This window comes from Rousettus aegyptiacus, unplaced genomic scaffold, assembly GCF_014176215.1.
Source record: "Rousettus aegyptiacus isolate mRouAeg1 unplaced genomic scaffold, mRouAeg1.p scaffold_m13_p_12, whole genome shotgun sequence".
NCBI classification, from domain to species: Eukaryota; Metazoa; Chordata; class Mammalia; order Chiroptera; family Pteropodidae; genus Rousettus; species Rousettus aegyptiacus.
Window position 1 is genome coordinate 57,333,251 of NW_023416287.1, and position 27,483 is coordinate 57,360,733.

Consider the following 27,483-nt stretch of genomic DNA (forward strand, 5'->3'; position numbering starts at 1 on the left):
TTTTATTTAAATGTGACCTGAGCTTTTGTTTTCCACTATTTTCACTATCAAGGGCACAGGGCTAAAGGCCACGCTTCTTTTTATAACTTTTGTAGCAAGGTGGCGCTGTGCCCATAGAAGTCCCTCAAAATAACCCACAGAGGAAATTGGCTTTGAGAGGTTAAAAGACTTGCTTTTGACACCCAGATTCTCTTCCTCCAAAGCTTGTTTCCATTATGGTTGACTCTCAAGTATAAACACAAAATTAAATCTGGAATTGGGCCCCTTCATAAAACATCCTCACCAGCAGAGGGCGCAAGAACATGCATTGTCTGAAATAAGGTTTGTAATCTGGCCCTTTAAGAGTTAGGTTAATTTGGGCAAATTCTTTAATTTTTCTGAGCCTTGTCTGCAAAATATTGATGATAACACCCTTCCTCTCTTTGCAGGGTGGTTATAGAAATAGTCTGTGGCTGGCACACAGTAGGTGGACAGTAACATATCTCTAATCTTCACAAAAGAGGATCACAGGAACAGTTTGGAAGTTAAATAGACATTGATTCTTGTTTGATACTTTAATAAATATTTTAAATTAGTTTGCATATTTTGCATTTAAAAATATGCAAAAAGTTATAGCAAATGCACAAATACATGAATATTGATGAAAAAATTTTGATACCCAGTGCTGGCAAGAGGATAAGGAAGCAGACTGAAACACTTTTTTTTAGATAGAAAGCCTTAGAAACATTATACGCTGCTTGCCCTAGTATCTATTTGACCTAAGAAAATAATGTTGAATGGTAGCAAGATTTAGAGAAACAAGGGATGTCATCACTACTTTCATAACAGCAACCTAAATGTTCAATTTAGGGCACAAATTTAATAATTATAGTCTCTCCATCAATTGAACACTGCTGTCATTCAAAAGATCTTATAGAAGAATATTCTAAAGGAAAAGAGGATCACAACACAAGCAAAAAGAAATCACAAGACACAGGTTGCTTTTACATTTGTTTAAAAATACACTGAGAAAAATCAAAATTTTAACAGTTACAAGAGATGAAATTGTTAGTGATGCTTTATCTACTTTTTTTGCTTATCTTACTTTTAAATGTTCTTCAATTAACATATATCACTCTTGTAATTTAAAAACTGGTGTTTTCTTTTACATATGCAGAGTTCGTGTCTTTCATTCGACACTGCCTGATAGCACAACCAGGCCCGTAGTAATGGAAAATAAGTTAATTGTAATAAGGCAGCTTGGAAGTTTCTAGGTAGTTAGTTAAATAAAATTAATTAAAATCCTAATGAAATTTCACAGAGCTGGTCACCAAGCTTTCACTTAGCTACTGAAAGGCGGCTATAAATAGACAATGGGCTACACTTTTTCAAAAGGCCTAAATATGGCATAAAATAAATTATAAAAATTGTTCATGTAAAGGACCGTGTGCCATATTTGTCCTAAGCAAAGGTAACCTGAAACTCCCCCATATCTCATTCTCTAGGTTGGCTGCACATCTCTGGACAGGGTGTATTTGCTCTCCATTACTCGATTTACTCTCCTGAACTTGAAATGGAGTGGAATTTCAATGTAGAGTTACCCATTAGCTTCAGGGCTAAATTTAAACCTTTAATTAAATTAATCCGTTGATCTTAAACACATTGCTTCTCCTTCAGACACCTCTACCGAGGTTTCTTAGATGCCGCAGAGCTTAACCTAGTGTGACGATGGTTCCTTATTGCATTTCCCTATGCACGCAAACTGCATAGGGAAAGCAGCATACATTTTCGGATGGCTCCTGCCCCCCAACCCTGCGCGGGTCCCTCCTCCTATCTTCCCTGGGGGTGGGGCTAGGGTACAGCATTCAGCTATTCTTCCCAGATCCAGAGCTGCAGCTCTAGGCAGGAGCCTATCTTTACAGAAGACATGGCAGGGTGTCAAATGAATGACAGAAATCAACTTGTCTCAGTTTATATAGGAGGAAAAGAGATCATAACCTACAAAAATTTTCAAGGGAAAAGGGAAAAGAGGTGTGAGGCCATCTCAGCCCACCTCAGTCTTCAGAGAAAACAGTACATTTCAGGACCAAAGTAAAAATTTATGTTGGTCTTTGCTAAGAAAGAGATGAGAAAACGACAGCACCACCATCAAATGGGGATGTGTAAATTAGTCTGGCCACACGGAAGATGTTCACACATCTGGGGTCTTAAGAACCCCGGGGAGTACATTTATCTCAGAGGCTGCATCCTCAGCCTGAGAATAAATGAGACAGAACCTCAGTGGTTAGCGAGAGCTTTAACGTGCGACAGTTCATGTAAGGGGCTTTTGACCTACCCTCATAACTATTAATAAGGACTTATTTCTCGGGCCCAACTGCAGTGCAAAGGTCTAGTTAACAAACACGAGGGCTAAATCTACGCGTTGCTCCAAATAACTGTCCTGCAGACCCACAACTCTTCTGGGACCACATCTTCACGCCCTGACTCGAGGGATTCTGCTCGCACCCTCAATTTCCAGTCTGAGCGCGCGGGGGAAACAGGCTCCCTCCCGCCCATGGCTACAGCGCGCCGCGGGAGCCACTAACTCTGCCCGCAGGAAGCTCGGACTACCAGGACCGCGGGCCGGATCCCCCGACTCGCCACCCGCTCGGCTTTCCCTTCCTCCTCTTCCTCCTCCAGCCCCTCGCCTTCGGCCGTCTGCCTCTGCGGCCGCCGCCTGCGGCTTTGTTTTCCTCCCAGGTTTCATTCCCCACACGTGATACTGTGTTATTGCAAAGAGCGCTCCGGAGCGCGAGCGCGGGGCGCGCGCACCTATAAATACGGACACCCGGGCTGGCGACCCGGAACGAGGGGGCCGGGAGGGCCGGGGACCCAACGACCAGGCGCAGCCGGCAGACAGACAGACAGTCAGCTAGTCAGCCAGCGAGCCAGCAGGGAAGCCAGCCGAGCGCGTGGGCCGCGGCGGCGGGTCCTCCCCCCACCCCCCGCCCCTGAGCACCGAGGGGCGAGCATGGCCCGCCCGCAGGGGGGCCGGGCCGCCGCGCACGCCGCCCGCGCCCCGCGCCCTGCCCAGCCCGGGTCGCCGGCGCTCGCGCCCGCCGCTTAGCACTCGGGCGCCGCTCGCTTGTCGGGGCATCGCGGAAATATCGCCGCAGACGTACACAATGGCGGCGGCTGCCGCCACCCCCAGCACGGCCGCCTGCAGCGGCAGCGGCAGCGGCAGCGGCACCGGCACCGACGCCGTGGGCACCAGCGGACTGCAGCAGCCGCCGCCGCCTGCGGCCGCCACGCCGGCCCAGCCGCCGCCGCCGGAGCCCCCCAGGAAGCCGCGTATGGACCCGCGGCGCCGCCAGGCTGCTCTCTCCTTCCTCACCAACATCTCGCTGGACGGACGGCCGCCGCTGCAGGAGGAGGAGTGGGGACGCAGCGAGGAGAGCGCAGCGGCCAAGCCCGGCGCGGGCAGCGCCTGCGGCTCGAGGACTCGGCTCAGCTTGCTCGCCGCCGCCGAGCGGGGCGGTTGCAACGCGCTCGCCGCGGCGGGCACTGCAGCGGCGGCGTTGGCAGCGGGATCGGGTCCCTGCCTCCCGCCATCCTCCCCGCTGCCGCCCCTCGCCCCCGGCGGCCACGTGCCTGTTCCCCGCCTCGGGGCGGCCCGGGGGTTCGCGAGCCCCCTGGGCGCGGGCCGGGCGTCGGGGGAGCTGTTTCAATCACCCCGGCCGGCACCTCTTGCCGCCTGCGCTCAGCTCCAGCTACCCGACGGGCAGGAGGAGTTGGAGGAGGACGATGCCTTTACCAGCGTGCAGGTGCCGGCGGCCGCCTTCCTGGGCTCCGGGACTCCCGGGAGTGGGAGCGGCAGTCGGGGCCGCCTCAACTCGTTCACTCAGGGAATCCTGCCCATCGCCTTCTCCAGGCAGACCTCGCAGAACTACTGCTCCCTGGAGCAGCCGGGCCAGGGGGGCAGCACTAGCGCCTTCGAGCAGCTACAGAGGTCCCGGTGAGTATCCCGGACGCGATGCGCGCCTGACCCCACGTCCCTCCTGGCCGGCTCTTTGCTGCGGGAACACGGATTGCTTCCACCTTCCCGCACCCTGAGGGATCTCTGGGCTTCTGGCCCGTATTCCAAACTACGCGGGCACGCGAAAGAGGGAGAGTCCTTAGGGAGTGTTTGTTCACACGCTTGTGCACAGCCCGGCACTCGCAGAGCAGAAGCACCGCGGTCATGCGGTGGGTCCGGAATTAGGAGTTGGGGGAGCTCATTAAAAAGCCGCACCACACTCTCGCATAGCAAGGAGGAGATCTTGAACCTCCAGAAATCCAGCCCGGACCCGGAGACGCGCTCTCCCCACGCCAGGCGAGACTTGGCGCCGCGCAGAGTCGAGCAGTGGGTCCTGGCCGCGCGCGGCTCAGTCGCGCATGTGAACCTGAACTTGTCGCAGACACGCGGTGAATCCCTCGTAAGAAATTACTTCCGGCGTTCAAGTATTCCTGTGTCTCAGAAAAACTTGGCGTTTTCCTTTTACTTTCCTAAAAGCATATAAAGTCCTTACATTCCCTTGAATCGGACATTGGGGGCGGAGGGCAGGAGGGAATGAGGGCTTGGGGATTCTTTTTTTCATTCTAAGATGTTTGCTAGAGTTCATTAAAAGCGGTTACACTTAGTAGCTTAGGTTGTCAGCAGGTATTAATTAGGTATCTTAGCAAAAATATGAAGTATTGGACATTTGCTTATTGTTCAGGAAATAGCTGGAGCTTGTCGCCATATGTTCAAGGTACTGTTGGAAGTCAGATCAGTGTCAGGCGGTGGGACTGGAGATTGGAAGAGGACCAGAGTAGGGGTAGAGCTCAGGGAACAGGTCTGCATTCCCTACCCCTACTCTGGTCCTACTCTGGTGAGGAGTATTCACCTTCCCTTATGCGTTAAGAAGTCCTGTGCAGTTACAGCATTGACTCAACCTCCATTCAGTCTATTCAACCTCCTGCAGCCTCAGTTTCCCCTTCCGGAATGGGACCTTGCTAACATTTTGCAGGCCTCAAGATGAGAAGGGAGAGTATTTTAGCTTCCACCCTCTCTCCTGTAATGCTCATCTGAAAGCTCAGGCTTGTTCTGTCCTAAGCAAGAACATGGCCTATTGGAAAACTTAACTTCCTCCCCCCAGGGACAATTAGGAAAGAACAAGCTGGGCTCATCCAGAAGTTTGCTGAGTCTCCTTCCCAAGTGGGTGAAATCATGACCCTGCTTAGTATGTAGCATAGTGACATAGTGCAGGGGTGTGGAATGGGGGAAGCAGCCTTGTGATTATATGGATCAGTTAGCAAGGCTGAACACAGGTGACAGTCTGGCTCTGGCATTTCTTGACAGAGCACACATCTCATTAGTGGGTGAGTGCATGGGAGGGAAATCCCTTCCTTTCTGGGTGAGTGGTGCGCACTCAGCAGTTTCTGGGCAGCTTAGTATTACTGCTTGACATCACTCACGGGCTCGTGTCTATAGCTTGAACATAAGCACAGCGAGTCCAGAGGGTCATGCCAGAAATTGTAATAAACATACACATTACTGTAAGTGTGCAAGACTGACCTGAGCCTAGGTAGATAGATGTGTTCCTGGGCTTAAGAGCAGCTGGCGGTCAGATTACCTTACACTTTGTGTCCAAGAATCTTATTTAAAGGGATATGGAGGATCTTCTGTATTAATATTTCTGATCCAAAGAATAGCCAGGATTTAATCTCCGATCCTCTCAGTATGAAGCCCTTAGATGCTTTATTGATCTCTCCCCACAACATACACATTAAGATGAGTTAGTCAATATAAGGTGCTTTCTTACCTGACAATCACATTCATCTTACTAGTTTGGCATTTTCCATAATGGGCAACTTGATAGGCATTTTAAAAAAAAATTACAGCTGTCCACAGAAACAGCATTAAATTTGATGTACAGAGAAGAGGTAAATGGGTAAACCTTGATTTAAGAAAGGCCTTGAAGAGCTAGTCTGGCCACCAGCTGTTGGAGTGGCAATGAACTTGAAATATCTTAGGATGTTTTGTTCCCTGTACTCCACTGCTTTTAAGAATTTTGTCAGAGGCATGCCGCTTTTATGATCACTAAAGAGTACTTTCACTTGCCTAGACAAAGCATGTTGTGTAGAGTACAGACTCATTTGAAGAAAGCCCAAGGCCAGCCCAAAGAATGCCATTTGCTTTCCTGGTGTGCCTCCCTTGAAGAAACCTTGCCAGCCTGGGTGGTTCCATGTACCCCTTCATGGACGTTCTCCTGGCATGTTGTTTTTAAATAAAATTATGCTTTCCTTGGATTTGTTTCTTGTTATTTAAGGAATTCCATAGGACCTTGCTGCTCAAAAGCTTGGGCTCTTGGCTCTTCAGCTTCACTGTAGCTCTTAGAAATGCAAACTCTCAGGCTCTACTCTAGATTACTTGAGTCCTAATCTGCATTTTAACAGGATCACAGATGATTCATATATGAATGAAAGTTTGAAAAGCATTACCATCATGTATCTGAAATCTTTTTTTTTTATGAACTTGAGATTTCATATATCAGGCTTGTCACAGGTATATAAAAATCAGAATTACCCTGTTTCAAATTTTGTAACCTTTCTTTTTCGTTATTTCCATCTGGACTCTTGTAAAAACCAATCATAATTATTGTTTTGACTTCTAAACTTTGAAATGAGGAAAATTTCTGTGCCCAGGCATGATGCTCTGGGCTGGATATTTAACATCATGTTTAATCCTCACAGCCACCTCACGTGTGATTCTTTCACAAACCTTGTTTTGCATCTTCGTTTGGGGCCCCCAGCTTTGTTGCTTGCCAGTCTCCATTGTCATGTCTCAGAATGAGGACCAAGGGCCTCAGAGCAGGCACCCCAGCCCTGGGAAGCCAGCACGCTGGGATTTGTTCTCAGGCTAGGCAACAGACCAGGGAACTAAAAAAGTTGCCTTCTAGCTTGACACCCTGTCCTGTTTCTCTGCTTGGACTGGAGCACTGCGTGAGGAAGGTGTTAATGGGTGAAAGGGAGTGTAAATTTATAAGGCGTGTTTTAAGGTTTCCTTTCACTTTAAAAATTACATCTCAGGCAGCAGCTGGCAGCAGTCCTGGGTTACCCCACTTTCTAGAGCTTCAGAATGGCAGACAGCCACCCAGAAGGACTAGTCTAGGCTACTGACCAGAGAGGTGCATGGTAACTAGGGTATTATTTAAAAATATCATGAAGGTTTTGCTTCTTAGAACACCTGAGTCAGTATTGTGCTTGTGGAGAGTTAGACCTTAAATTGAAGGAGGTCATGTGGTATAGAAGAACCCCAAGTCTTGGGTTCGAATCCTGTGTGACCCAGGGCAAGTTAATCAGCTTTTCTAAGTCTCTTTCCTCATGAGAGCCTTGGCCTATGTTTTGGGATCTTTCAAGTGCTGTAATTGCACTTAACATTTATTATAAAGGGCTATGTGTAGAGGTGTAATAATACATACTTAATACTTATCTGCACTTCTCAAATAGAAAGGTGTTTAGAATCACCTGGGGATCTCCATAAAAAGCAGATTCTAATCCTGCAGGTCTGGAAGGGGCCTCACTTTTGCATTTCTAACTAGTTCTACAGGATGTGAATAGACTGCACTTCGAGGAAGCAGACTTTAGCGTGACTTTGATTGTTTCTATTGTAAGGTCAAAGAAACTGAGGCTCAGAGATGTTAGGTAACCTGCTCAAGGTCACTCACCATTGGGACAGAGCTCAGATTTGCTTCACACTTCCATTGCTTTGCAGACTTGGAACTTCTAACTACCCTTCCCTCTGTATTTCCTTTCTTGGGGTAAAACCTGGACTCTTACTGCCACTGTAGTCTTGGTCTTTACTGGAAAGAAAAATATAAGCCAACTAGGGTATTGACAACCAGAGTAAGAAGGGGGAATTAGACATTTTTTCCTAACTCTGTCACCACCTTGCTTTGTGACTTCAGGCAATTCACCACCCTGTGTGCTCTAGCTGTAAGCCACCTAACCCACCTGGATTTCAGAAGTCCGTAAAGGGCTTTGAACTCCTTAGCAGTAAGCAAACCCAAGTTACTATAGAGCCATCTTTACAGCAACGTGAATTGTGGAAGCCAAAGTTGCAGTTCCAGGCAGGGCCAGGCTCTGGTTTGGACAGGTGCACCCCAAGGCTGTGAGGAGGCTGCCTTGCCAGGGGCTCAGGCCAATAGCCCTCTTCCTCGCAGTCACAAAGCCCAAAACAGTGTGGGTGAACTCAGAAGGGGAAGTCAGTCGGAAGTCTGCTTGTTGCTGCAGGTGCCCAGAGAGGGCAGTGAGTTCAAGTGTGACCTTTTACCCTCCAGGAAGGGCAGGGGGAAGCTGCAGCATGGCTCCTCACTGTGTCCACAATGCTGTCCCTGGAAGCTTTGCTCGCCTGGACCATTTTCCATCAGGAGAGTTTTTATGTAGGGAGAAGGCCAAGGGCAGGTGGCCTTTGGAATACGCTGGGAAAGAAAGGTCTGTGGGGCCAGGTGAGGTGACGTGATATGGATCAGAAATGTACTTGGAAACGCTGGATTCTGGGTCTCCCCATGCCATGGCTGATAACCCTGGATAGGTTACCTCACCCCTGCCTCAGTTTCCTTATGGAGTAAAATAGTTGAGACAGATGAACGCTGTTATTTTTCCAGGTTGAGTGTTCTGAGCCTATTAGTGCTGCTGCCTGCTGCGGAGGCTGGGGCGTGTTCGGCTTGGGGATGTTTGGGTAACCTAACCTTAGAATCAGATGCAGACCCATTGTTAAGTTTGTTCCATGTGGCTTCAGTTGGCAGGATATGCACTAATGAATGAGTGAACGGGTTTCCTTCTGTGGTAAGGGAGAATAAAAAACACCTGCTGTGCTCCTTATGGCAGTGGAGGTGTCATTGGGACTGACAACTTTAAGAGGCCATCCAAGCTGGAAGTGACTGTCCTGTGAGGAGCTCTGTCCCCAGCCACCACCACCCACATCTCAGAAGTGATCTGTAGTAACTTCTGCTGCTAAAGGGCCTTCAGGTTTACAGAATACTTTTGTAGACATTGATCTCAGGCCCTAGCAATGAGGAGGGCAGGAATCCAAGGTCCCAGAGTGGGCAGAAGGTGACCTAGGTGTTTGTTTTCTGTCAGGTATGTTGTGGAGGGGATTCTAGTATTGGTACCTAATGCCTTGTATCATTTATTCAACAAATATTAAACACATTGAATATCAATTGTGAGGGGGCTATTGTTCTAGTCATGGGAGATACAGACATGGTCCCTGGCTGTGTTGGGAGATGTACATAAACAGGCCGTTTATTCCAGTGGTAAGTGCTTGGTCAAGGGTGAGCCCCTTGTTTGAGCCCTCACCAGGGCAGGGACACTCATGCTCTTCCCTGTGGGACCTGGCTCAGTGCCTCAAGACAGTATTTTTGTCTAAGCAACATGTCCCAAGCATTATTCTACGTACTTTACGGTCATTAAGGGAGTTCACATTTATAATAATCCTCAGACGGCACTGCTTCATCACCCCCATTCTGAAGCACAGCTTGGTTAAGTGACTTGCTCAGGATCCCTCAGCCTGTCTGTGGGAGCTGGGTTCAAACCTTGCCATTCTGGCACCAGAGTCTGTGTCCTTACCCGCTTCACTCCCTGTGCTCTGGTTTGTGAGTCAGGCTCATAAATGCTTATCAAACTGGCTTCAGCTAAACTGGGCAGAAGGTGGCTTAAATGACCTCTAAGGGCACTACTCACCAACCTGTGGTTTCTGTTTTTTGGTTTCTGCTTTTCTGTCATTCAGGGAGGGACCTGTGTGTGTCAAGGCCCAAAGCACAATCCAGGGCAGATAGCTTCTTGTGACTGCAGTTCTCAGTCCTGCCTAGCCCCTGGCCTGCTTCCTCTCTTTTCAGCTGTACCTTATTTCCTGTTCACCTTTGGTGCCTCGCAGGCATCGGGTGCTTACATGCCTTTCGTTGTTTATATTGTAGTGGAATAGGAGCATGAGCCTGTACCCCAGGAACTGTGTTGTGGTTCTGGTTCTGTAATTACTTCTTGACCAGGTTCTCATCCATGAAATGGGAATAATAATAACACCCCCTTCCTAGGTGAGTTTCCTTTGTTTGGACTCTTCCTTTCTTCTCAGAATCACCCTTTCCCCTAGCCCAGGGGTCTGCAGACTATGGTGATGGGGAAATTTGCCCACTGGCTGTTTATAAATAACATTTTCTGGGAAAACAGCCCCACCCATTTATTTCTGTATTGTCTTTGGCTGCCCTTGTGCTTCACACAGAACTGAATAGTTGTGGCAGAGACCACATGTCCTGAAACACCTTAACTATTCATTCTCTAGCTCCTTACAGAAAAAGTATTTGAGCCCTGCCTCTATCCAGTGCTCTGTAGCCCAGAGACAAGCACTGGTTCCCTGGTCCCTTCTGGCTCACTCTCACTAACCTTGCCTTCTGGAAGCTCCTGGCTTCTGTTTGGACCTGCCAACACCTCCCCCAACTGAAACCCAAATCTAGTCCTCTCAGTTTTAAATTCCTTGTCTTTCATGTGAAGCAGCCATGGCCATCCACCATCCATCACTGCAGCCACACCCCACTGCTCTCCTGGGGATTATACCCATTTTAGAGCTTTGAAGATCAAGGATCGGAGGGGTTAAGGAGACTTGCCTATGCCCAAGGCCTCGTAACTGGAATCTAGAGCTAGAAGTTAAACCCAGATTCTCTGGCTTCTAAGCTGAGTTTCTGCTAAACCCAGTAGGAGTCTGTGAGCTTGTTGGTGACCTGAAATCAGTCATGGTGGAAGTATTTATACCACAAGAATCAGCTTTACAAGCTGAGGTTTCCCTCACCCCCCTCACTCCCGCCCCAGAGATCTGGTTTATCAGCATGTGTACCAAGGGCACACCGCATATCTTTCTGTTCCATTCTTACCTTTGGGGGCTGTGTAAAATGTCACCATCAGAGCAAGAGTGTTGAAAACTAGATGTTTTTATAAGAATCTGTTACTTAACATAATTTTGTGAATTTCTCCAGGGGTCGCCATCACTGATTTTTCCACCTGAAAAAAAATTTGACCCCCTCAAGTTTCATTTTATATGCAGTTTAAAGACCATACTTTTCATAGACACTGTGGGGCTCAAACAGACTTCTTAGTATTACATATAGGAATCATTAACTCATTAGCCCTTACTCTTCTTTACAAACTGTGTAATACATTTTTATTTTTGTTTGGTTTTTAAAAGCCTCCAAGAACATTCAGTTGATCAGAGTTTCTTAATTTTTTTTCTCCTTTTTATTTGTGTTAACATTTTGGATGACTGCACACTAGTTTATATTTAACAGGCTTATCATTAATGGGGTTTATTGCTATACATTCAGTCACAAAGACAAAAGCATATAAAACAGAACATGCAAATGCTAGAAGTTTAGGACTTGGAATATTGTAATAATGTGTGCATGGAACAGCTCACCCTTTTCCCTGATTTAAATGCAGGTGTGCTTAAATCTAAGTTAAATTCCATGGTAAATAGATAATAAACCATTCAAGAAGAGACTAATGAAATATTCAAGAATGCTAGATTTCTATGTGCCTAGCTCATTGATTTTTATTTTAAAGCACTTTTCTCATTGACCTAGTGATTTATAAAGCAAAATCTCTACTTTGATCATCTTAAGAAGGAAGGGAGGGGGAAAATGTGAGGGACTGGAGGAGAGGCAAAGTCTAGTTTTTTTCTTAACAACAAGAGTTGGCATGTTCGGGGTAAATGGTTGATCTGATGTTGAAAGATACTTCTTGATGAAGTATTATGTTTTGTTGAGTTAAGTTGTTTTTGGAGAAAGAATAGTGAAGAAGGAAGATGAGATTATAAATGTCCAAGATAGTTGTATGGGTAATTAAAGGGTTTAATTTATCCATCACAAAACAACCATCTGATAATAGAGTTCTACTTGTTTGCGGCTTTACAATTTGCAAAGTGCTTTTTTATCAAGCCATTTCAAAAAGGCAATGTGACAGCTGTTTTATAGATTAGAAAGTCAAGACCATGAAGAACTAAGTGACTCCTCCAGGTTAAGTACTCCATATATGGCAGAAATGGAATTTTGAAACATGTTTTCTAATTCTAAGTCAAGTTTTTTTAAATTATTTTTTTAATTGATGTAGTATTAGTTAATAACATTATATAAATTTAGGTGTATGTTATAATTTGACATCTGTATGCTCACCCTCGAAGGTCTAGTTTCCATCCATTACCATATGTTTGACTCCCTTTATCCATTTCTCCCTTCCTCCACCTCCTTACATTCTGTTGTCTGTATCTATGAGTTTTTGTCCTGTTTTATTAGTTCATTTGTTACTTCAGTTTGAAAGTTTTAAAACAAAATACTATAGCTGTATCACTTAAGAAAACAACTCTATTACTGTAAAATTTTATTCTCCTTCCTGCCCCAAATCTTCCACTTGTTTATTAGTTAACCTCAAGAGAACAAAAATGCTAGGGCCCCATCCATTTCAGACCTATGGGCTAGAGTCAATCAAGATCAGAATGTTAAAGTACAAAGAAATATTGTGCTGTAGTTTTGGCTATCAGCACCTTCTTGTCAAGCTAGGATGCTGATCTTCATGTGATGACCTCTAGGGTAGGCCAGCAGAACCCTGGTTTGGGGCCCGAGTTGTGGAAAATTTTCCTGATAACGACAGCTCTCTCCAAATCATAGATTGGTGTCAGTTCCTCTTTTCAGGTGTTCCTGCCTCTCCTCGGCAAATTGGGTGAACATTCAAGAGTAAAAAGACCAGCTTTGGGGTCAACTTCTGTCACTTAGCGGCAACTTTTGGGAAATTCATTTAACCTGTCTGAGCCTCAGCATCCTCATCTGTAGAATGGGGAAAATAATTCCTGCCCTTTTAGGGTGTTGCAACATTAAAGAATGGAACAGGAAGCTGCTAGCAGAGGCTTGGGCCTTGGCAGTGGATCAGTAAAATTGTACCTGTTAATTCCATTCACGATTGTCCTGCATCCTACACTGTGAAGAAGCAGTTGAGAGACTTCACAAGGTCTGCTGAGATCACTGGGAGTGGAGCTGTTTGCTTTGGTGGAGCTAATGCTATAGTACACTAAACAGATAATTTGCTTTATTGTTTTAATTTTACATAGTAAAGTAGAATTAGAGCAGTAAAGGAAAACAATACCCCCTCCATCAGGTGCTGCATTTCTTCCCTATTTACACTGAAGTCTTGACAGTTTCCATTGCCAAAATAAAAGTCTTGGGGACCGGGAAGCAAGAAGGGGTGAATTGACGTGTTCGTCATCGCATGCTTAGAGCAGCAGAGTGAGGAGGTTAAGAGTGACAGCGGATCTGGCCCACACCTAGGCACACGGAGGACGCTGCCCTGCTTGTCAAACTTTGCAGCCCTGTTGGGACACATGCGAGGGGAGGGGGATGTATCTCCAAGGACAATTCTAGAAGATGTGCCTTGGCTCACTCTCTTTGCAGAAGCCGTGACCCTCGTTCCATGATCTTTGTGCTGCCCACTTGTCCTCCTTTTTAAAGCAGGATACCCCCAGAGTATGAAGGCTCCTGCGGGACCCCCGTGGCTTCTCCTTCCCTCCTCCCAGCCCCTGCTTCCCCTCCTTGTTCACATATTCCTCTGCATCTAGCCCCCATTTCCTCTCTTTGAACTCCTAGTTTGACAGAGTTTGTCTTTGTCCAAGGCTCCCAGTGGAGCCCACTTGGCATTGGGTCAGCAGCAATCCGCCCCCTATGTGCCAGGTTGTTCATATATCTTGGTGTGACAATCAAGTGGCTTGGTTGTTCAGAGATCACTGGGGCCAGCTCCCAACTTCCAGAAGAGAATTACAGCCCAAGGCATTTGGGCTTCCAGGAAGAGAGAGTGTTCAGGGTCCCCCATTCCTGCAGGGGCCAGTGGGCAGTCATCCTAGAGATAGCTCCTGACCTGGGCCTGTAGGTCAGCATGATGGCATGGCACATTGAGTACTCTATTATGGAGGTGAGTTTTATTTCAAAGGGTGGCTTTTGAGCAGGGACAGGTGTGAGCAGAATTGGGTTTTTGAAAGCTGGAGGCTGGGTCAGTGGAGGAGGGAGTGTGTGCTACTGAGCATCCCAGTTGTTTCAGAAAGATGAACTTGTGCACATTCAAAATTTTCTGTTCTATGGGGTTCAGTCTATTTTTATACATATAGACTTTTAGAAAGAGTTTCACTGGGTTTATGGATGCTTGTAAATATCTCTCCAAGGGAGGAAGATTAGCAAAGAAGCTGATGTGGGAATCCCAGAGAAGGGTGGGGGCCTGAATGCAAAGGCAGCTCAGGGGCCTCTGATCGCTTGTGGTGCTTGGTAACTGCACAGATTTGGGGCACATCCTTAGTGGCACCACTGCTGTAGTCCTTGAAGTCCTTTGGGTCATCCACCTCTGCTGCTCTTGTGTGTACTGGGTTGAATAGTGCCCTCCAAAATTCACGTCGACCTGGAACCTCAAAATGTGACCTTATTTTGAAATTGGGTCTGTGCAGATGTAATTGGTTAAGTCAAAGTCATACTGGAGTAGGGTGGGCCCTAAATCTACGGACCTTTGTCCTCATAAGAAGGCCACGGTGAACCCACAGAGACAGAGAGAACACCATGTGAAGACGAAAATGGAGATTGGAATGAACTGTCTACAAGCCAAGGAATGCCAAGGATTGCTGGCAAGCACCAGCATCGGGAAGAAGCAAGGAAAGACCCTCCCCTAGAAGGAACCAACCCTACTGTCACCTTGACTTCAGACTTCTAGCCTCCTGAACTCTGAGAGAGTAAATTGCTGTTTTGCAAATCTCCCAAGTTTGTAGAGATTTGTTACGGCAGCCCTGGGAAATGCACCTCAGAGTTAGAGTCGGGATCAAGGTCCCTGCCCACATAGACTAGCAGCCTTCCTTCCCCTGGCTAACAGGATTGGACAGAAGTCCCAATAGACAGAAGAGCCTGAATGGGGGCGTCTGGAGGTGGCTGAGGCGCTGTGGAATTCAGGGGCGGGTGGGAAACCTAAACTCTGCTGAACAATTCTGTTTTTGTTCAGTTTTTTGGCATAGCCATAGACCAGTTCTCGGAATGTGGTCCCTGGACCAGCAGCACCTAGGAGCCTGTTCAAAGAGTGATTTCCCAGGCCACACCCCAGATTTCCTGAATCAGACCTTCTGGGGGTGGGGCCCCACAGCCTGTCTCTTCAGGCCCTCAAGGTATGTCTGGCTGGGGCCCATTCCAGTTTGGGAACGACCGCTATAGACAAAGCCTCATGTGTCTTAAGCTTTATTGTACCTCCTGGAAGATGTAAACAGTGCTGATTGTACATGAAATATTTGAATTTTGCTTCAAGACATTCATTCTAGGACAAGTCAGTGGAAATCCTCTGATTCAGGGCTCTGCTGAGAGGCCAGATGCTTCATGTGTGAGGCTCCACACACCATCAGGTTCATCACTCCTTTTCTGTCCCCACCGTTGACCTGGTGAACTTCTAGACAGAGCCTAATGAATTCCTTTCACATTAGCTTTCCCCGCCTCCTCTCTGGAGTGTCTCTGTTCTCATTTGTGTCCTGAAGCACTTTGTATTTACCTCTGTTTTACACAAGTCTTAGTAGTTTTCTTCAAGTATCCAAACCGATATGTTGAAAGCCCTTTGTCACATGCTAAGGTCTAGGGATACAATGGGACACCAGAGAGACGGGTTCCCTGCCATCACAGATCTTCATGTGAGAGATAGGGGAAAAAATGCAACTGAATAAAATGACACATAAAATAAGTTCTGAAGAATGCTGTGGAAGGACTTGGTGAGGTCTGTGAATGTCTAGTAGATGTGGTCTCTGTGAATGGCCTTTCTGAGAAGGATGAGAAAGCAGTGACCCACCTAAGACTGGACATGGGTTTCAGGCATTGGGAACCATATGTTTTAGGGTCCTGAGATGGGAACAAACTTGATTGTTTAAGGAAAAAAAGGGTAGTGGGAGTGTGATGAACTCAGGGCCGGGGGGAGCTGAGCCCCAGAATTGGGCAGGGGCCACAGCACAGCAAGCCTTGTAGAACATGGTGGAGAGTTCTTACTGTGTGGTAACTGTGGTCGGAAGCCCTTGGAGAGTGTGGCGGTGGAGAGCGCTGTGCTCTGGCTTACCTTTTAAAGTCTTGCAGAAGACTGTGTGGCGAACGGAGTAAAGGAGGACAGGTGGCATGGATGTGGGGAGACATTGGGGAGCCTCTTGCTTTGACAGCTTGGCCTCTTGCTGAGAGACATGGTGGTCTGGTCTAGGGTGAAGATGCCAAGGGGGTGATGGACTCAGGATGCAAGTTTTGGAGATAGAACTGACAGAACTTGTAGGTAACTTGAGAAGTTCCTACCATCATAGAGCCTGTTAACACCCAGCAGATGTTAAGAATGCAGCTGCACTGCACATTACCAAGGGGAGGTCCTTGGTCCTATGCGAGCCTGTAGTAAGCACGATAGTGGATTTGACCCATTTGTGGTTAGGAAGGCTGGTTTCTGCGATGATTACTGAAATGTGGTCTAACGCAGTGGTCCCCAGTCTTTTTGGCATCAGGTACCAGTGCTCCTATGAGAATCTAAGGCCTGATGGTCTGAGGTGGAGCTGAGGCCGTGATGTTAGCACTGGGGAGCGACTGCAGATACAGATAAAGATTCACTGGCTTGCCCACCACTCACCTCCTGCTGTGCAGCCCAGTTTCTAAGAGGCCATGGACCGCAACCAGTCTGTAGCCCAGGGGTTGGGAACCCTGGTCTAAAGGATGAACAAGGGCTGGGAGAACTGGACAAACCACAGGACCAGCCCAGGCAGACTTTCTAGTGGGAAAGAGAAGGGAGCCCTGGAGGAGACAGTGCAGAGAGTGAGAAGAAGAGCAGGTAACATAAGGGCCACATGGAGGATTTTGATCTGCATCATGAGAGTGGTGGGAGCCATTAAAGGGTTTTCAGACATGTGGAATCAGAATGAGACTGGTGTTTGAAAGGATCGTGCTGCTGCGGTGTGGAAGAACAAACAGATAGATGGGGGAAGCTGCAAATGGGAGAAAACCAGAGAGTACTGCAATGGTCCAGGGAGGAGATGGTGGCCACTTGCCAGACTAGAGCGATAGTGATAGGGGTGGGGGAAGTGGGCAGATTCTAAAACATTTAGGGAGCAATGGAATGGACTTTGAGATGGATTGGCTGTAGAGGGTGGGGGAAACGAAAGCATCAAGGGAGACCCTTTCAAGTCCCTTTTAGTGTGTCAACTGATTGGATGGCAATGCCACCTCTGTAACATGGAGGAGGGTGTGGCACAATGCAATGCTATGAGTTTAAAGAATACTACCTAGAAGAAAAATTGTAGAACTGAAGATGACCCTATTTCTTTTCATCGTCTTTATTTTTATTTTTTTCTAACCCTTGTGCCTTTACTCTCCAAGTAGCTTGAGGTGATATATCTGTAGGGTCATAAATAACTTTCTGAGTGAGGATGTGCATATAGACATTTTCCTTTTTCTTGTAAAGTGGAGAATGATATTTATGGTCAAAGAAAATCATCTCAAGTTTTGGGTTCATTTCCAACTTTTTTGGCCTAAAAATCCTAACATTACCTTTTAAGATAAATGTTGATCAATTTCAAATAAATACCTCAAGTCCAATTTTATTCATTTAATTTCAGTTAAAGACACATAATTTCTTTTTATTAAAGAAAAAAAAATATCCTTGAATGAGATCATGAGATATTTTAAAACAATCCCAAGTTTAGCTTGCACATATTTGCAGCTGATTACCAAGTGCTGAAGTCTGAGTGATTTTGAATATGGAGAATGAAGATATGTTCTTCAGAAGAGAAAAAAATGGCTTCGAAAAACTGTGATGGTCTGCTGCAGTTTCTACATGATTTCATACTTCAAAGTAAGGGCGTGATGTAGTCTTAAAATTCTAGCAGCAATTGCATCTTTTTCTTGTTTTATTGGTGGTTTTTTTGTAATAGAGTAGTCCCCCATTATCCATGGGGGATACGTTCCAAGACCCCCAGTAGATTCCTGAAACCCAGTTTGATAGTCACTATGTTTTTTCCTATGCATACATATGTATGGTAAAATTTAATTTATAAATTAGGCACAGTATGAGATTAACAACAATAACTAATAACAAAATAGAGCAATTTTAATATACTGTAATAAAAATTATATGACTGTGGTCACTAGTTTCAGGGGATCCCTTGTTGAAGTCTCCGTAAAGGCTCAATTTTTTCTGGCACAACATGTTGGCATCAGTCAGAACACATTTTCTGTTCATGCCTCTTCCATGCACAAATTTAATGCCTTTTCCATCTTAACGAAGCACTTATCTCACACCGGGGATGTAACTTTTGCAGTTAGAGATGTGGCAGCAAAACTAGCATGAATTTCTTTTTCTTCTTCAAAGTTTCTGAATAGAAGATTCATTCTCCATATATCTTAGTAATCTCAGCATATGATTTTTTTTTCCTTTCCTAAGTCAAGAACTTTCACCTTTTCACTTAAAGGAAGTACATTATGGCTTCTCTTTGGCACATCCAAAGTGCCAGCATCAATACTCTTGTGCTTTGGGGCCATTATTAAGTAAAATAGGGTTACTTGAACACAAATACTGTGATTCTGCAAAAGTCGATCTGATAACCCAGACGCTGCTAAATGACTAGCTGACGGGAAGTGTCTACAGCATGGAGATGCGGGACAAAGTGTGATTCACATCCTGGATGGGATAGAGTGGAATGATGAGAGATTTCATCACGCTATTCAGAGAGGCACGCAGTTTAAAGCTTGTGAATTGTTTCTGGAATTTACCATTTAACATTTTGGGACTGCTATTGACCGCGAGTAACTGAAACCATGGAAAGCGAAACCTCGGGTAAGGGGCACTACTGCAGGGGCACGCTTATTGAACACTAACGTTATGGGATAGGAATTGCTTCACATCCCAGATCTGCCATTTCCTGAGTGTGACCTTGGGTAGATTCCGTTATCTCCGTGAGAGCCTCACGGAGGAAATGATATTTAACAATCAGATACCTTAGAGTATGACTGCCAAGGTTATCTCTGATGATTTTTGTAAAGCACTTAGCACAGTGCCTGGCACAAAGTTAGTTCTCAATAAATATTTGATACGATGATTGTGTCCCAGATGCTGTGCTGGTGCTCTGCACATTTTGTAGGGGTGACATCACAGTGTAAGTGAGGAATTGAATTCTAGGGAGTTAACTTTTCCCACCGGGTCGTGTAGAGCTCGGTAGAGCTGGGATCCTGTCTAACCCTGGAGACCACTGCTGCCACTATGCTTTATATTGCCTTTGACACGTGTAAGGTTTTATCCAAACAAGCTTTGTGACCTTCCTGAGCAAAACAGTTTCTGTTTTAGGATCCAGGTGGTGTTTCTTGATATTTGCACTTTTTGACACTTTCAGCTGTCTAAGAATATATGCTGATGTTTGTGTCATTTACCTATCCAGCCCATGTTTGACTATATATGTGTCAGTGGGGAGCTGCTATGTGTATACAGAGTGAATAAACCAGATTTTTTATTGGACCCTGTTTGCTCCAAACACAGGTGAATAATTGAGGCCCCAGAGATGAGAAGAGATGGGAATGATATATTTCAATCCACTCATCCATCTGGATATACCCTCCCTGCAAGCTCTATTTTACAGAACTAGAAGTATTTAACCTGTAGAGCTTATTAAGAGGTGCAACATTTGTTATGTGTAACTTTAATTCTTTTGGAGCCAGGAAAATAAAAGTCAGGACTGGAATATAAGAAACGTGCAGGCTGGTGAAATCTGGAATTAAAAAAAAAAAATTTACATGGGAGTTCAGCTTTGATTTTATATTGTCACAAATTAATACCAGATGCCTGCATTTCAGACAGACTCAGGAGCTGATCTGAGAGAGTGAGTTGGAAAACAAATCACTTTGCCATTTGGAATACTGATTGATATTTTAGAAGTTTCTTTTTGTTTTCAAAGGGAAAATAATGCACATTACAGGCCTAGCAAACAGAACTTTTATAAATGGCAATTAACAGAAGATGCCCAAGGGAGGAAGTCTCCAGTTTCTTTTTATAACCTTGGCAAAAGTAATTGAGGTGACATTTTATTAGCATTGGCATCTCCCACTTGCCCTGGGAGCTGGTTCAGTCTTGTGTAGCTATGTCCAAATCTGGTAGCTTCATTTCCACTTTCCTTCAGCCTCAGGTTAGGGGAGAAACACAAGAGCACTTCTGTCTGGGGCAGCTGGACTCATGTGGTCTCCATGTGGCAGGACCCCAGGCTCATGGGGAGGTTTACCCATTTTCCTCTATGGTTTAAAGAAGTGGCTTTTAGTTTTGAGCCTTAGGTTTGGTTTTCAACAGTGTTCCCTTATTCTACAGGCCCTTTTTCTTGCTGGCATTTGAATGACTCATAAAAAATAAGTTTCAAATAGCCTGACACCTCTGCTGTGTTCCTTGAATGCCTTCTGAAAGGTACTGCTGTGGAAGAATATATGCCGATTTTTCCATTTGAGTTGTCAGAGCATTGCTCGGATGACCGGGAGAGTTGAGTCTGAGTTCTGGCTCCGCATCTTGGAATTGAGAAGTGACATTCACACTGTCAGACTTTGGTGGGAACCACTCTCTGAGGCTTAGCCTGGAAAAAGGAATATCAGAGCTGGGTGGTTGGACGATCACAGGAGAAGAATGAAGTGAGGTTGCTCCATGGCTCCCAGATGGCCCTTGGTATTTCCCACAGTGGCTGGGCCATATACTTCAAGATGGATGAGAAGGGACCTCACAGAGTCCTGGAGGGGTGAGGCTGCCATGTACTCCTGAGCTCCATGTACATTGGAATGAAAGGATGAGAGTGCTCACCCCTGCACACTGGGGATAATATTGGCCCAAAGCTTCTCAGCTCTGGACGGAGACTCAGAGAGTGCCAAGACTGTGTGTTCCAAGTACTTCTCCATTTCCTCTGTAGACTTTGGCAGAGGAAATGTCCTTCTATGTTAGCTGCCTTTACTGTAAGGGAGTGACTTTTATAGTTAAAATTTTTAGCTTATATAGTTGATTCTCATTACTCACAATGGTTATGTATTCTATAAAGTCACCGCGATTGCTGAATTAGCTGCAGATACGTACTACTGAACCACTGTCCCCAGGGGAAATTTGGGGTTGGGTTCTCGTGAGCCTCTAGTCACATTTTCATCATCTGATCAATTACTAAACTTGTTTTATGTGTGTTTCCATTTAAAGGTACATTATTTAATATATATTGCTAATTCATTAACATTGAACTTAGAGCCAGCAGTAACTCATCCCTGAAGGAAGCTTTGCTCACACATGTATTTTCACTATTGGCCACATCACAGTCTTCTTGTGCTTAGCAACATTAGGCAGCACTTTGGTACTTTGCCTAGAGACCATTTTAAACAGCGAAATCACCAACAAAAAGCACAAAAATGCAAAAGAACCTGGCACTAAAATTACCACAAAAAGGGCACTTATTTGCAGTATAAGAGCTGAAACAAGGCAGAGCCTTGTCTTGTCGCCTCAGCTGTTTAATTTTTTTTCTCTTTTGCATGTACACATGTTCGTGAATGAATTTAAAAGCACTGATTTGGAGCTGCAAGTAAGTTTTAGCAAGTAGGCAATTTGCAGTCATGAAATCTGCAAATAATAAGAATTAACTGTACAGTTGTCCCGCCTTATTCATGGTTTTGCTTTCCTTGGTTTCAGGTACCTACAGTCAACTGCAATCTTAAAATATTAAATAAAAAATTCTAGAAGTAATTTATAGATTTTAAATTGCACACTGATCTGCAAAGCATGATGAAATTTCGCGCTGTCTCGTGTCATCCCACTGTACGCTACCCAACCATTAGTCGCTGAGTAGCCACTGTCTCGGTTATCAGGTCGCTTGTCTCGGTATCCCAGTGTTTGTGTTCAAGCAATCTTTATTTTCCTTAATTATGGCCCTCAAGTGTGAGAGTAGTGATGCTGGCAATTTGGATATGCCAAGAGAAGCTGTAAAGTGCTTTGGTTAAGTGGAAAAGTATGTACATATAGAAAAAAAACCACATAATATATGTAGGCTTTGGTACTATGTAGTTTTAGCACCCACTGGCAGTCTTGGAACATATCCCTGCAGACAAGGGGGGACTACTGGACTTAGGTGTTTCTTAAGTGTGTGCTATGAGCTAGAAGCTTTCTAAGACTAGGATGTCTCGGAAGGAGTCTGTTTTCTGTCTTAGAAAGGTCTGCCCCATGCATTCTCATATTTATTCCTGGTAACACCCTGGAGGGCGGAAGGGCTGGCTTTATGTCTTCCCATTATTGAGGAGGAAACCAAGAACCAGAGAGCTGATGTGGCTCAAAGTCCCAGCAGAAAGTGGAATATGATGGAAAAGCATAAATTTTGGAGCCACACTTAGGTGTAAATCCTGACTTTGCTACTCTCATACCTATGTTTTTAGGCAACTTTTAAATAAAATACAACCTTTCTGACTCTTTGTTTCCTTATTTGTAAAATAAAGATAATATTAACACCCAGTGTGAGGTTAATGTGAGACTTATGTGAATTAATCCATATTTAGTGCTTGGATCTGTGCCCAGCACACTGTAGGCCCTCTGTATGTGTCAGCCACGGTCGTCATTGAGCATGATAGGTACTCAGGAAGTGCTTGTTGCATTGATCAATGATGACTCTAAATATTAGGGAAATTGTGAACTGTGGTCGCAATTGTGCGGCTCAAGCCAAGAGGAGATTTTGCAAATTTCCAGTCCTTTCGATCCATTTGGGTTACAGGATTCAGACCTAGAAAATCTGCTTTAAAGCTTTATTCATCGAGTTTGACTGTCAGCAGTCAGCAGATTGAATAGACTTTTGTCAAGTCTGTGTCATTTTTGATGACTGGACAGCTAATCAGATAAGCAAATATTAGCGGCACCTGCTGAATGCCAGGCATCCTGCTGGGTTTTAATATTAACCTGTGAATATTCAAGCAATAAAAGATAAGAATATGAGCTGTCATAAAGCAGAGCATAATTAAGGCATATAAAGAGCAAATCCCCGATCACCCCAAAACCTCTATCTTTGTAGCCACTAAAGTGTACTTAAAACTGCCAGAATTTTCCTTCCCCTCCTTTTGCTCACATCTGGTACAGATGGTAGTAAAAATCAGTTGCATGCCCCACAGGGATGGGGAGACCACATCGTGTGGAGGGTCTCCAAACTGAAATCATGCCCAGACCCATCAGACATGTACCTTTCTAAATAGACCTCAGGCAGCCAGTCCATCTCCTTGGTAATGCCTTTCATGTCACCAGTAGGAGAAAATTACAAAGGATGTGGAGATAACTCCACATCTATCTAATTACAATATGGTAGTATTGGGAAAATCGATTCTTTATCTTCACTCTGGAAGCCCCATTCTTGGGCAGTAAAGTTACTTTCTTTCTGCATTTCTTCTTCCCTCTGTGGACCTAGGTCTCACAGTTGAGTGGCACAAAAGTAATCTTTCATGGGATGCTTCAGTTAGGAACAAGGAATAGGACAGCAGACTTTGAGAGCAATGGAGGAAATTCTTGTTTGCTTTCTAGAAACAGAGTTTGGAATTCTCCAGCCCTGTGGCGGTGGGGGTGGGAGTGGGGAGGGGTGTCTGTTATTTGCTGACAAAAAAATTGCAGACCTAAATTCATATTCATCTTATCTAATATTAAGTTTTGCCTAACCTGGTTGCATTCGTAAATATAAGCTTGATAGTGTTCTCTTGTTAGAAAACTCCTATTTTCTTTAGGAAAAAATCACCTTTCCTACAAGCAAGTATTTTGTGACACAGTTTAAGTAGACTATTTACCCTAGATAGTTTTTTTCTACTGTATGCACTTTTTATTAGTGAACAAGTGATTCTCTGTGTCTGTGTTTGTTCCGCCTGAGGTGATGGTGTGAGATACACTGCTGAATAGATTCCAGTCAGATGGTCCTGGCTGCGTGAGCTTATAAAAGACATCTGTTTAAGTTTAAAAATAAATAATTAAAACACATGCACAGACAAAAGGTTGTTGCTCCTAGCCTGATTAAAATTAGTCTGCTGTTACCTAGGCTCTTTATGTTTTCCTCAAAAGGATTTATGTTTTTTGTTGTTGTTTTTGTTTCCATTTAATCAAAAGATAAAAGTCTAGGTAGAGAAAATGGTAAAACATTGGATTTTTTAAAACTCATTGTCAAGTTACACAGTTAAAATACTCTCATGTGGCACTAAGACCCTTTTGTGTCTCTAGAGAATTGAAGGTAATCCTTATCTGTGGCTACTCTGAAATTACCTAAATAAGATAAAATTCTTCTAAGCAAGAACTTTCAAAAAGGTGTGTTGATTTTCAAATAACTTTTGGTAGAGGGTAGATTGCTAGAATCTTGAATTCAGAAATGAGAAAAGACATGGGCAAAGTCATCTTCCAGTTTTATTTTGTGAGGCTCTCCGCCCCTGTGCTGTGCCAAGCACTTAATTTTTAGAGCGGTAGGTGCCATGTGCCGCCTTGTACTGCTAGGTATGATACTTTGTGGCCTGCCCGTCTGCCCAGCAGGCCCTTCCTGGAGGGACCTCAGCAGGCCCGTTGTCTGAATCATTAGAGCAAAAATCTGGTGTTGGGGGGCAGGTGGTCATGTATATTCCTGTCAAACGGTTCCCATATGTACTTTGTATGGGCTCTGTGTCCTGTCTGGTCTTCATCCCAAGACTCTCTTGTCAGTGGAGGTCTCTCCCTTCTAAATATGAGCTGGCCTGTGGACTGTGGTAAAAATCTTTCTTTGAAAAAAACTGTAACGCTGTTACTTTATCAGTCACATAACACCTTTATACTTTCTTGTAAAACACTTTACTCCAGTGCTTTTTAGGAATCTGTGTTTCAGAAGTTGTCTTTAAATTACAGTTGTGTTAAAAATGAGTGACAGTTTAAAGCTAGCAAGTAAAATCATCTGTGATCCCATCACTGCCAACATGTTGGCGCACTTATCCAAGGGCGGGGTCCTGTCTTCTATCCTTCATCCCTCTATACCATGTACCTAGCCCAGTGCCTGTCCTCTGTACCTGGCACTGGGCTAGGTACATGAGATGAATACCAACCCTGCTGTCATGGAGTTTGAGGACCAATGTGTGTATGTGTCTGCTTGAATGTAGGTACACTTATTTTTTAAGTGGTATCATGCTTTACATATGGTTTTGAATTGCTTTTTTCTTTTTCACTTAAAGCAAAAAAAGAACCACATTTGTAAAATACTAAGAAAACTTTAAAAAATACTTGTGATAAAGCCTTCGTAAGAAAGTTTTTATAATCTAGATAATACCTCTAATGATCGTTATGGGTATATTACATTCTTTTCAAGAAAGATATTGTTAGCTTAGATGGCCAGCTGTCTAATGTCCTGATGGCCTTCCGAAACTTAGGCAGCTAAAGGAGGCCTGTACCTGGCGTGGTTTTTCATTAGGTTCTTTCTTTCAGGAGATGTTTATAGAACATACACTATTTGCTAGGGGCAAGGCAAATAGGGTTGAACAAAATGTCATTGATTCTCACCATTAGGGAACTTATAGTCCTAGGCAGGGAGACAGATAATTAGACAAGTAAATAAGTGAATATAAATATGAATATAAGTTGTGTTAAGTGCCCTGGAAGAAAAGAGTGTGAGCTGCGAAAAGAATAATAGAGGAGGGGAGAACCGCTTCTGCTTGGTAGAATCTGGGAAGGCTTCTTGTAGGAGGTGTCTTTGGCTGCTAGAGGAGAAGCCACCAGCATGTGAGGAGTGGGTGGCAGAGTTCTAGGCAGAGGTAACAAGGACGTGTTCAAAGGACACATGGCACAAAATAGCCCGTCTGGGGGAAGAAATGAAAGAAGGCCACTGTGGCTGAGGAGTATGTATGTAGGTGGGAATGAGGGGAGGTCAAGAGGTAGGTGGAGCTGTTTGTGTCTTATGGGCTTCCTTAAAGGGTTTGCATTTTCTTAGTATAATGGGAGACAGCCGTGGGTTTGAAAGAGAGAGTAACTAGATCCAGAACTGAGTCAGGATCAGCTAGGGTGGGCACGCATGTGTAGGATTCAAGGTTTATTTCAGAAATAAGCTGGATGGTACTTGGTGCTGGACTGGATGTGGACATGTGGTGGAGGAGGGTCAAAGATGACGTGGCTTCTTGTACCACCGACTGAGAGGGGGCTGGTTTAATGGGAGAAGGGGCAGAGAGGAGGACGAATTTGGCTTATGAGGTTTGAGCTGCCCATGAGAATGCCATAGGGAGATTTAGGGAAGGTGCTTGGGTGTACAGGACCCTGAAGCTCCAAAGCAAGGCAGGTTGGTGAAACATCTGCGTATCATCAGCATGTGGATGGTGTTTAAGGCCAAGGGAGGGTGGAGTCACCCAGGGATGGGGTACAGAGAGATGACAGAAGCCCAAACCTTGACGGTCTTCCACATTGAGAGGTTGAGCAGAGGAGGACCTAGCAGCAAACACACAGCACAGCCAGGATGTGGACGTGAAACTGGGACCGGGCCACTGCCAGGGAAGCCTGCGTGGCTGAGAGAGGGTGCAAGGGGGCTGCGGGAAGGGTTGGAGGAGTGGGGAGAAAGCACAGGGCAGCAGTTTGGGAGCATGGGAGGGGAGTGGATACAGAATTGTAGCAAGACCGTGGAGTGCCTGTTTGAGGCTGGTGAACATGGATTTATAGTGACATCAAGTTACTTGACTGTGATTATTTAATACAAGGACACAGGGATGGTTATTCATAGGAGGAGGTCACTCCAGACAGGAAGGACTATGTCTCCCAAATGCTTTTACCATATAAACATTTATGCTTGTTAGTATTAATTTTCATAAACAAGATTCAAAAGCAAGAGCTTAAAAATATTAACATATCCAATCTATAAAACAATCCTATAAGGTAGGTCTTTTTATCCTCCATTTTACAGATGTGGAAACTGAGGCACAGAGAGATTTAGCACATCTATGATCCCAGGACTGAGAACCATGGAGCGGCATTTGAATGCAAACAGTCAGGCTCCAGAGTCAGGTTCTTACCTGCTATGCCCTGCTGCCTTGGGGCTCTGTGACCACCCTGACGGTCTTCCATTACACTCTTTTAAAGGGGCAGCATTGTCAGGAAGTGGAATTGTTTCTGAAGCTTTCTGTAGTATGAAACACCCCTTTCTCTGAAGTTTTAAAGACTTTTTCATATTGAATCACTTGGATATGGAGTGAATGGTTAATTTCACCTTGCAAGTTAAGATGTCTCCCTTCAGCCTGTGGGTGTTTTTCTTGGCTGGTCCGCCCTGTCCTCAGCGACCCCCCACACATCCACTAGGTTGATACAGGCCAGTGTCCATCATCACAACAGCCCAGCAGCAAGTGCACAGCGTAACCACCCAAGGCCCCCACAGCAGCCAGCAGCTCAGGCCAGCGCGTGGGGCCCACTGTGTGTGGGCTGTGCACTTTCTGCTGT

General features: G+C 45.1%; 1 protein-coding gene and 1 long non-coding RNA gene across 4 annotated transcripts in view; one reads left to right on the forward strand and one right to left on the reverse strand.

The window, feature by feature from the left end:
* The window catches only part of LOC118610032, a 29,462-nt gene extending 25,590 nt beyond the window's left edge, over positions 1 to 3,872 (reverse strand). For both annotated transcript variants that reach the window (XR_004953698.1, XR_004953697.1), the window contains exon 1: positions 3,773 to 3,872. This is a non-coding gene — a long non-coding RNA (uncharacterized LOC118610032). The remainder of the gene's footprint in view (positions 1 to 3,772) is intronic.
* Positions 2,716 to 27,483, forward strand: part of CABLES1 (Cdk5 and Abl enzyme substrate 1) — a 103,445-nt gene continuing 78,677 nt past the window's right edge. Inside the window, exon 1 of one of the 2 annotated variants that reach the window (XM_016163998.2) lies at positions 2,716 to 3,973. In XM_016163998.2, coding sequence (XP_016019484.2) covers positions 3,144 to 3,973 — 830 coding nt within the window. In that variant the 5' untranslated portion in view covers positions 2,716 to 3,143. The remainder of the gene's footprint in view (positions 3,974 to 27,483) is intronic. The other variant, XM_036229905.1, reaches the window with a different exon arrangement.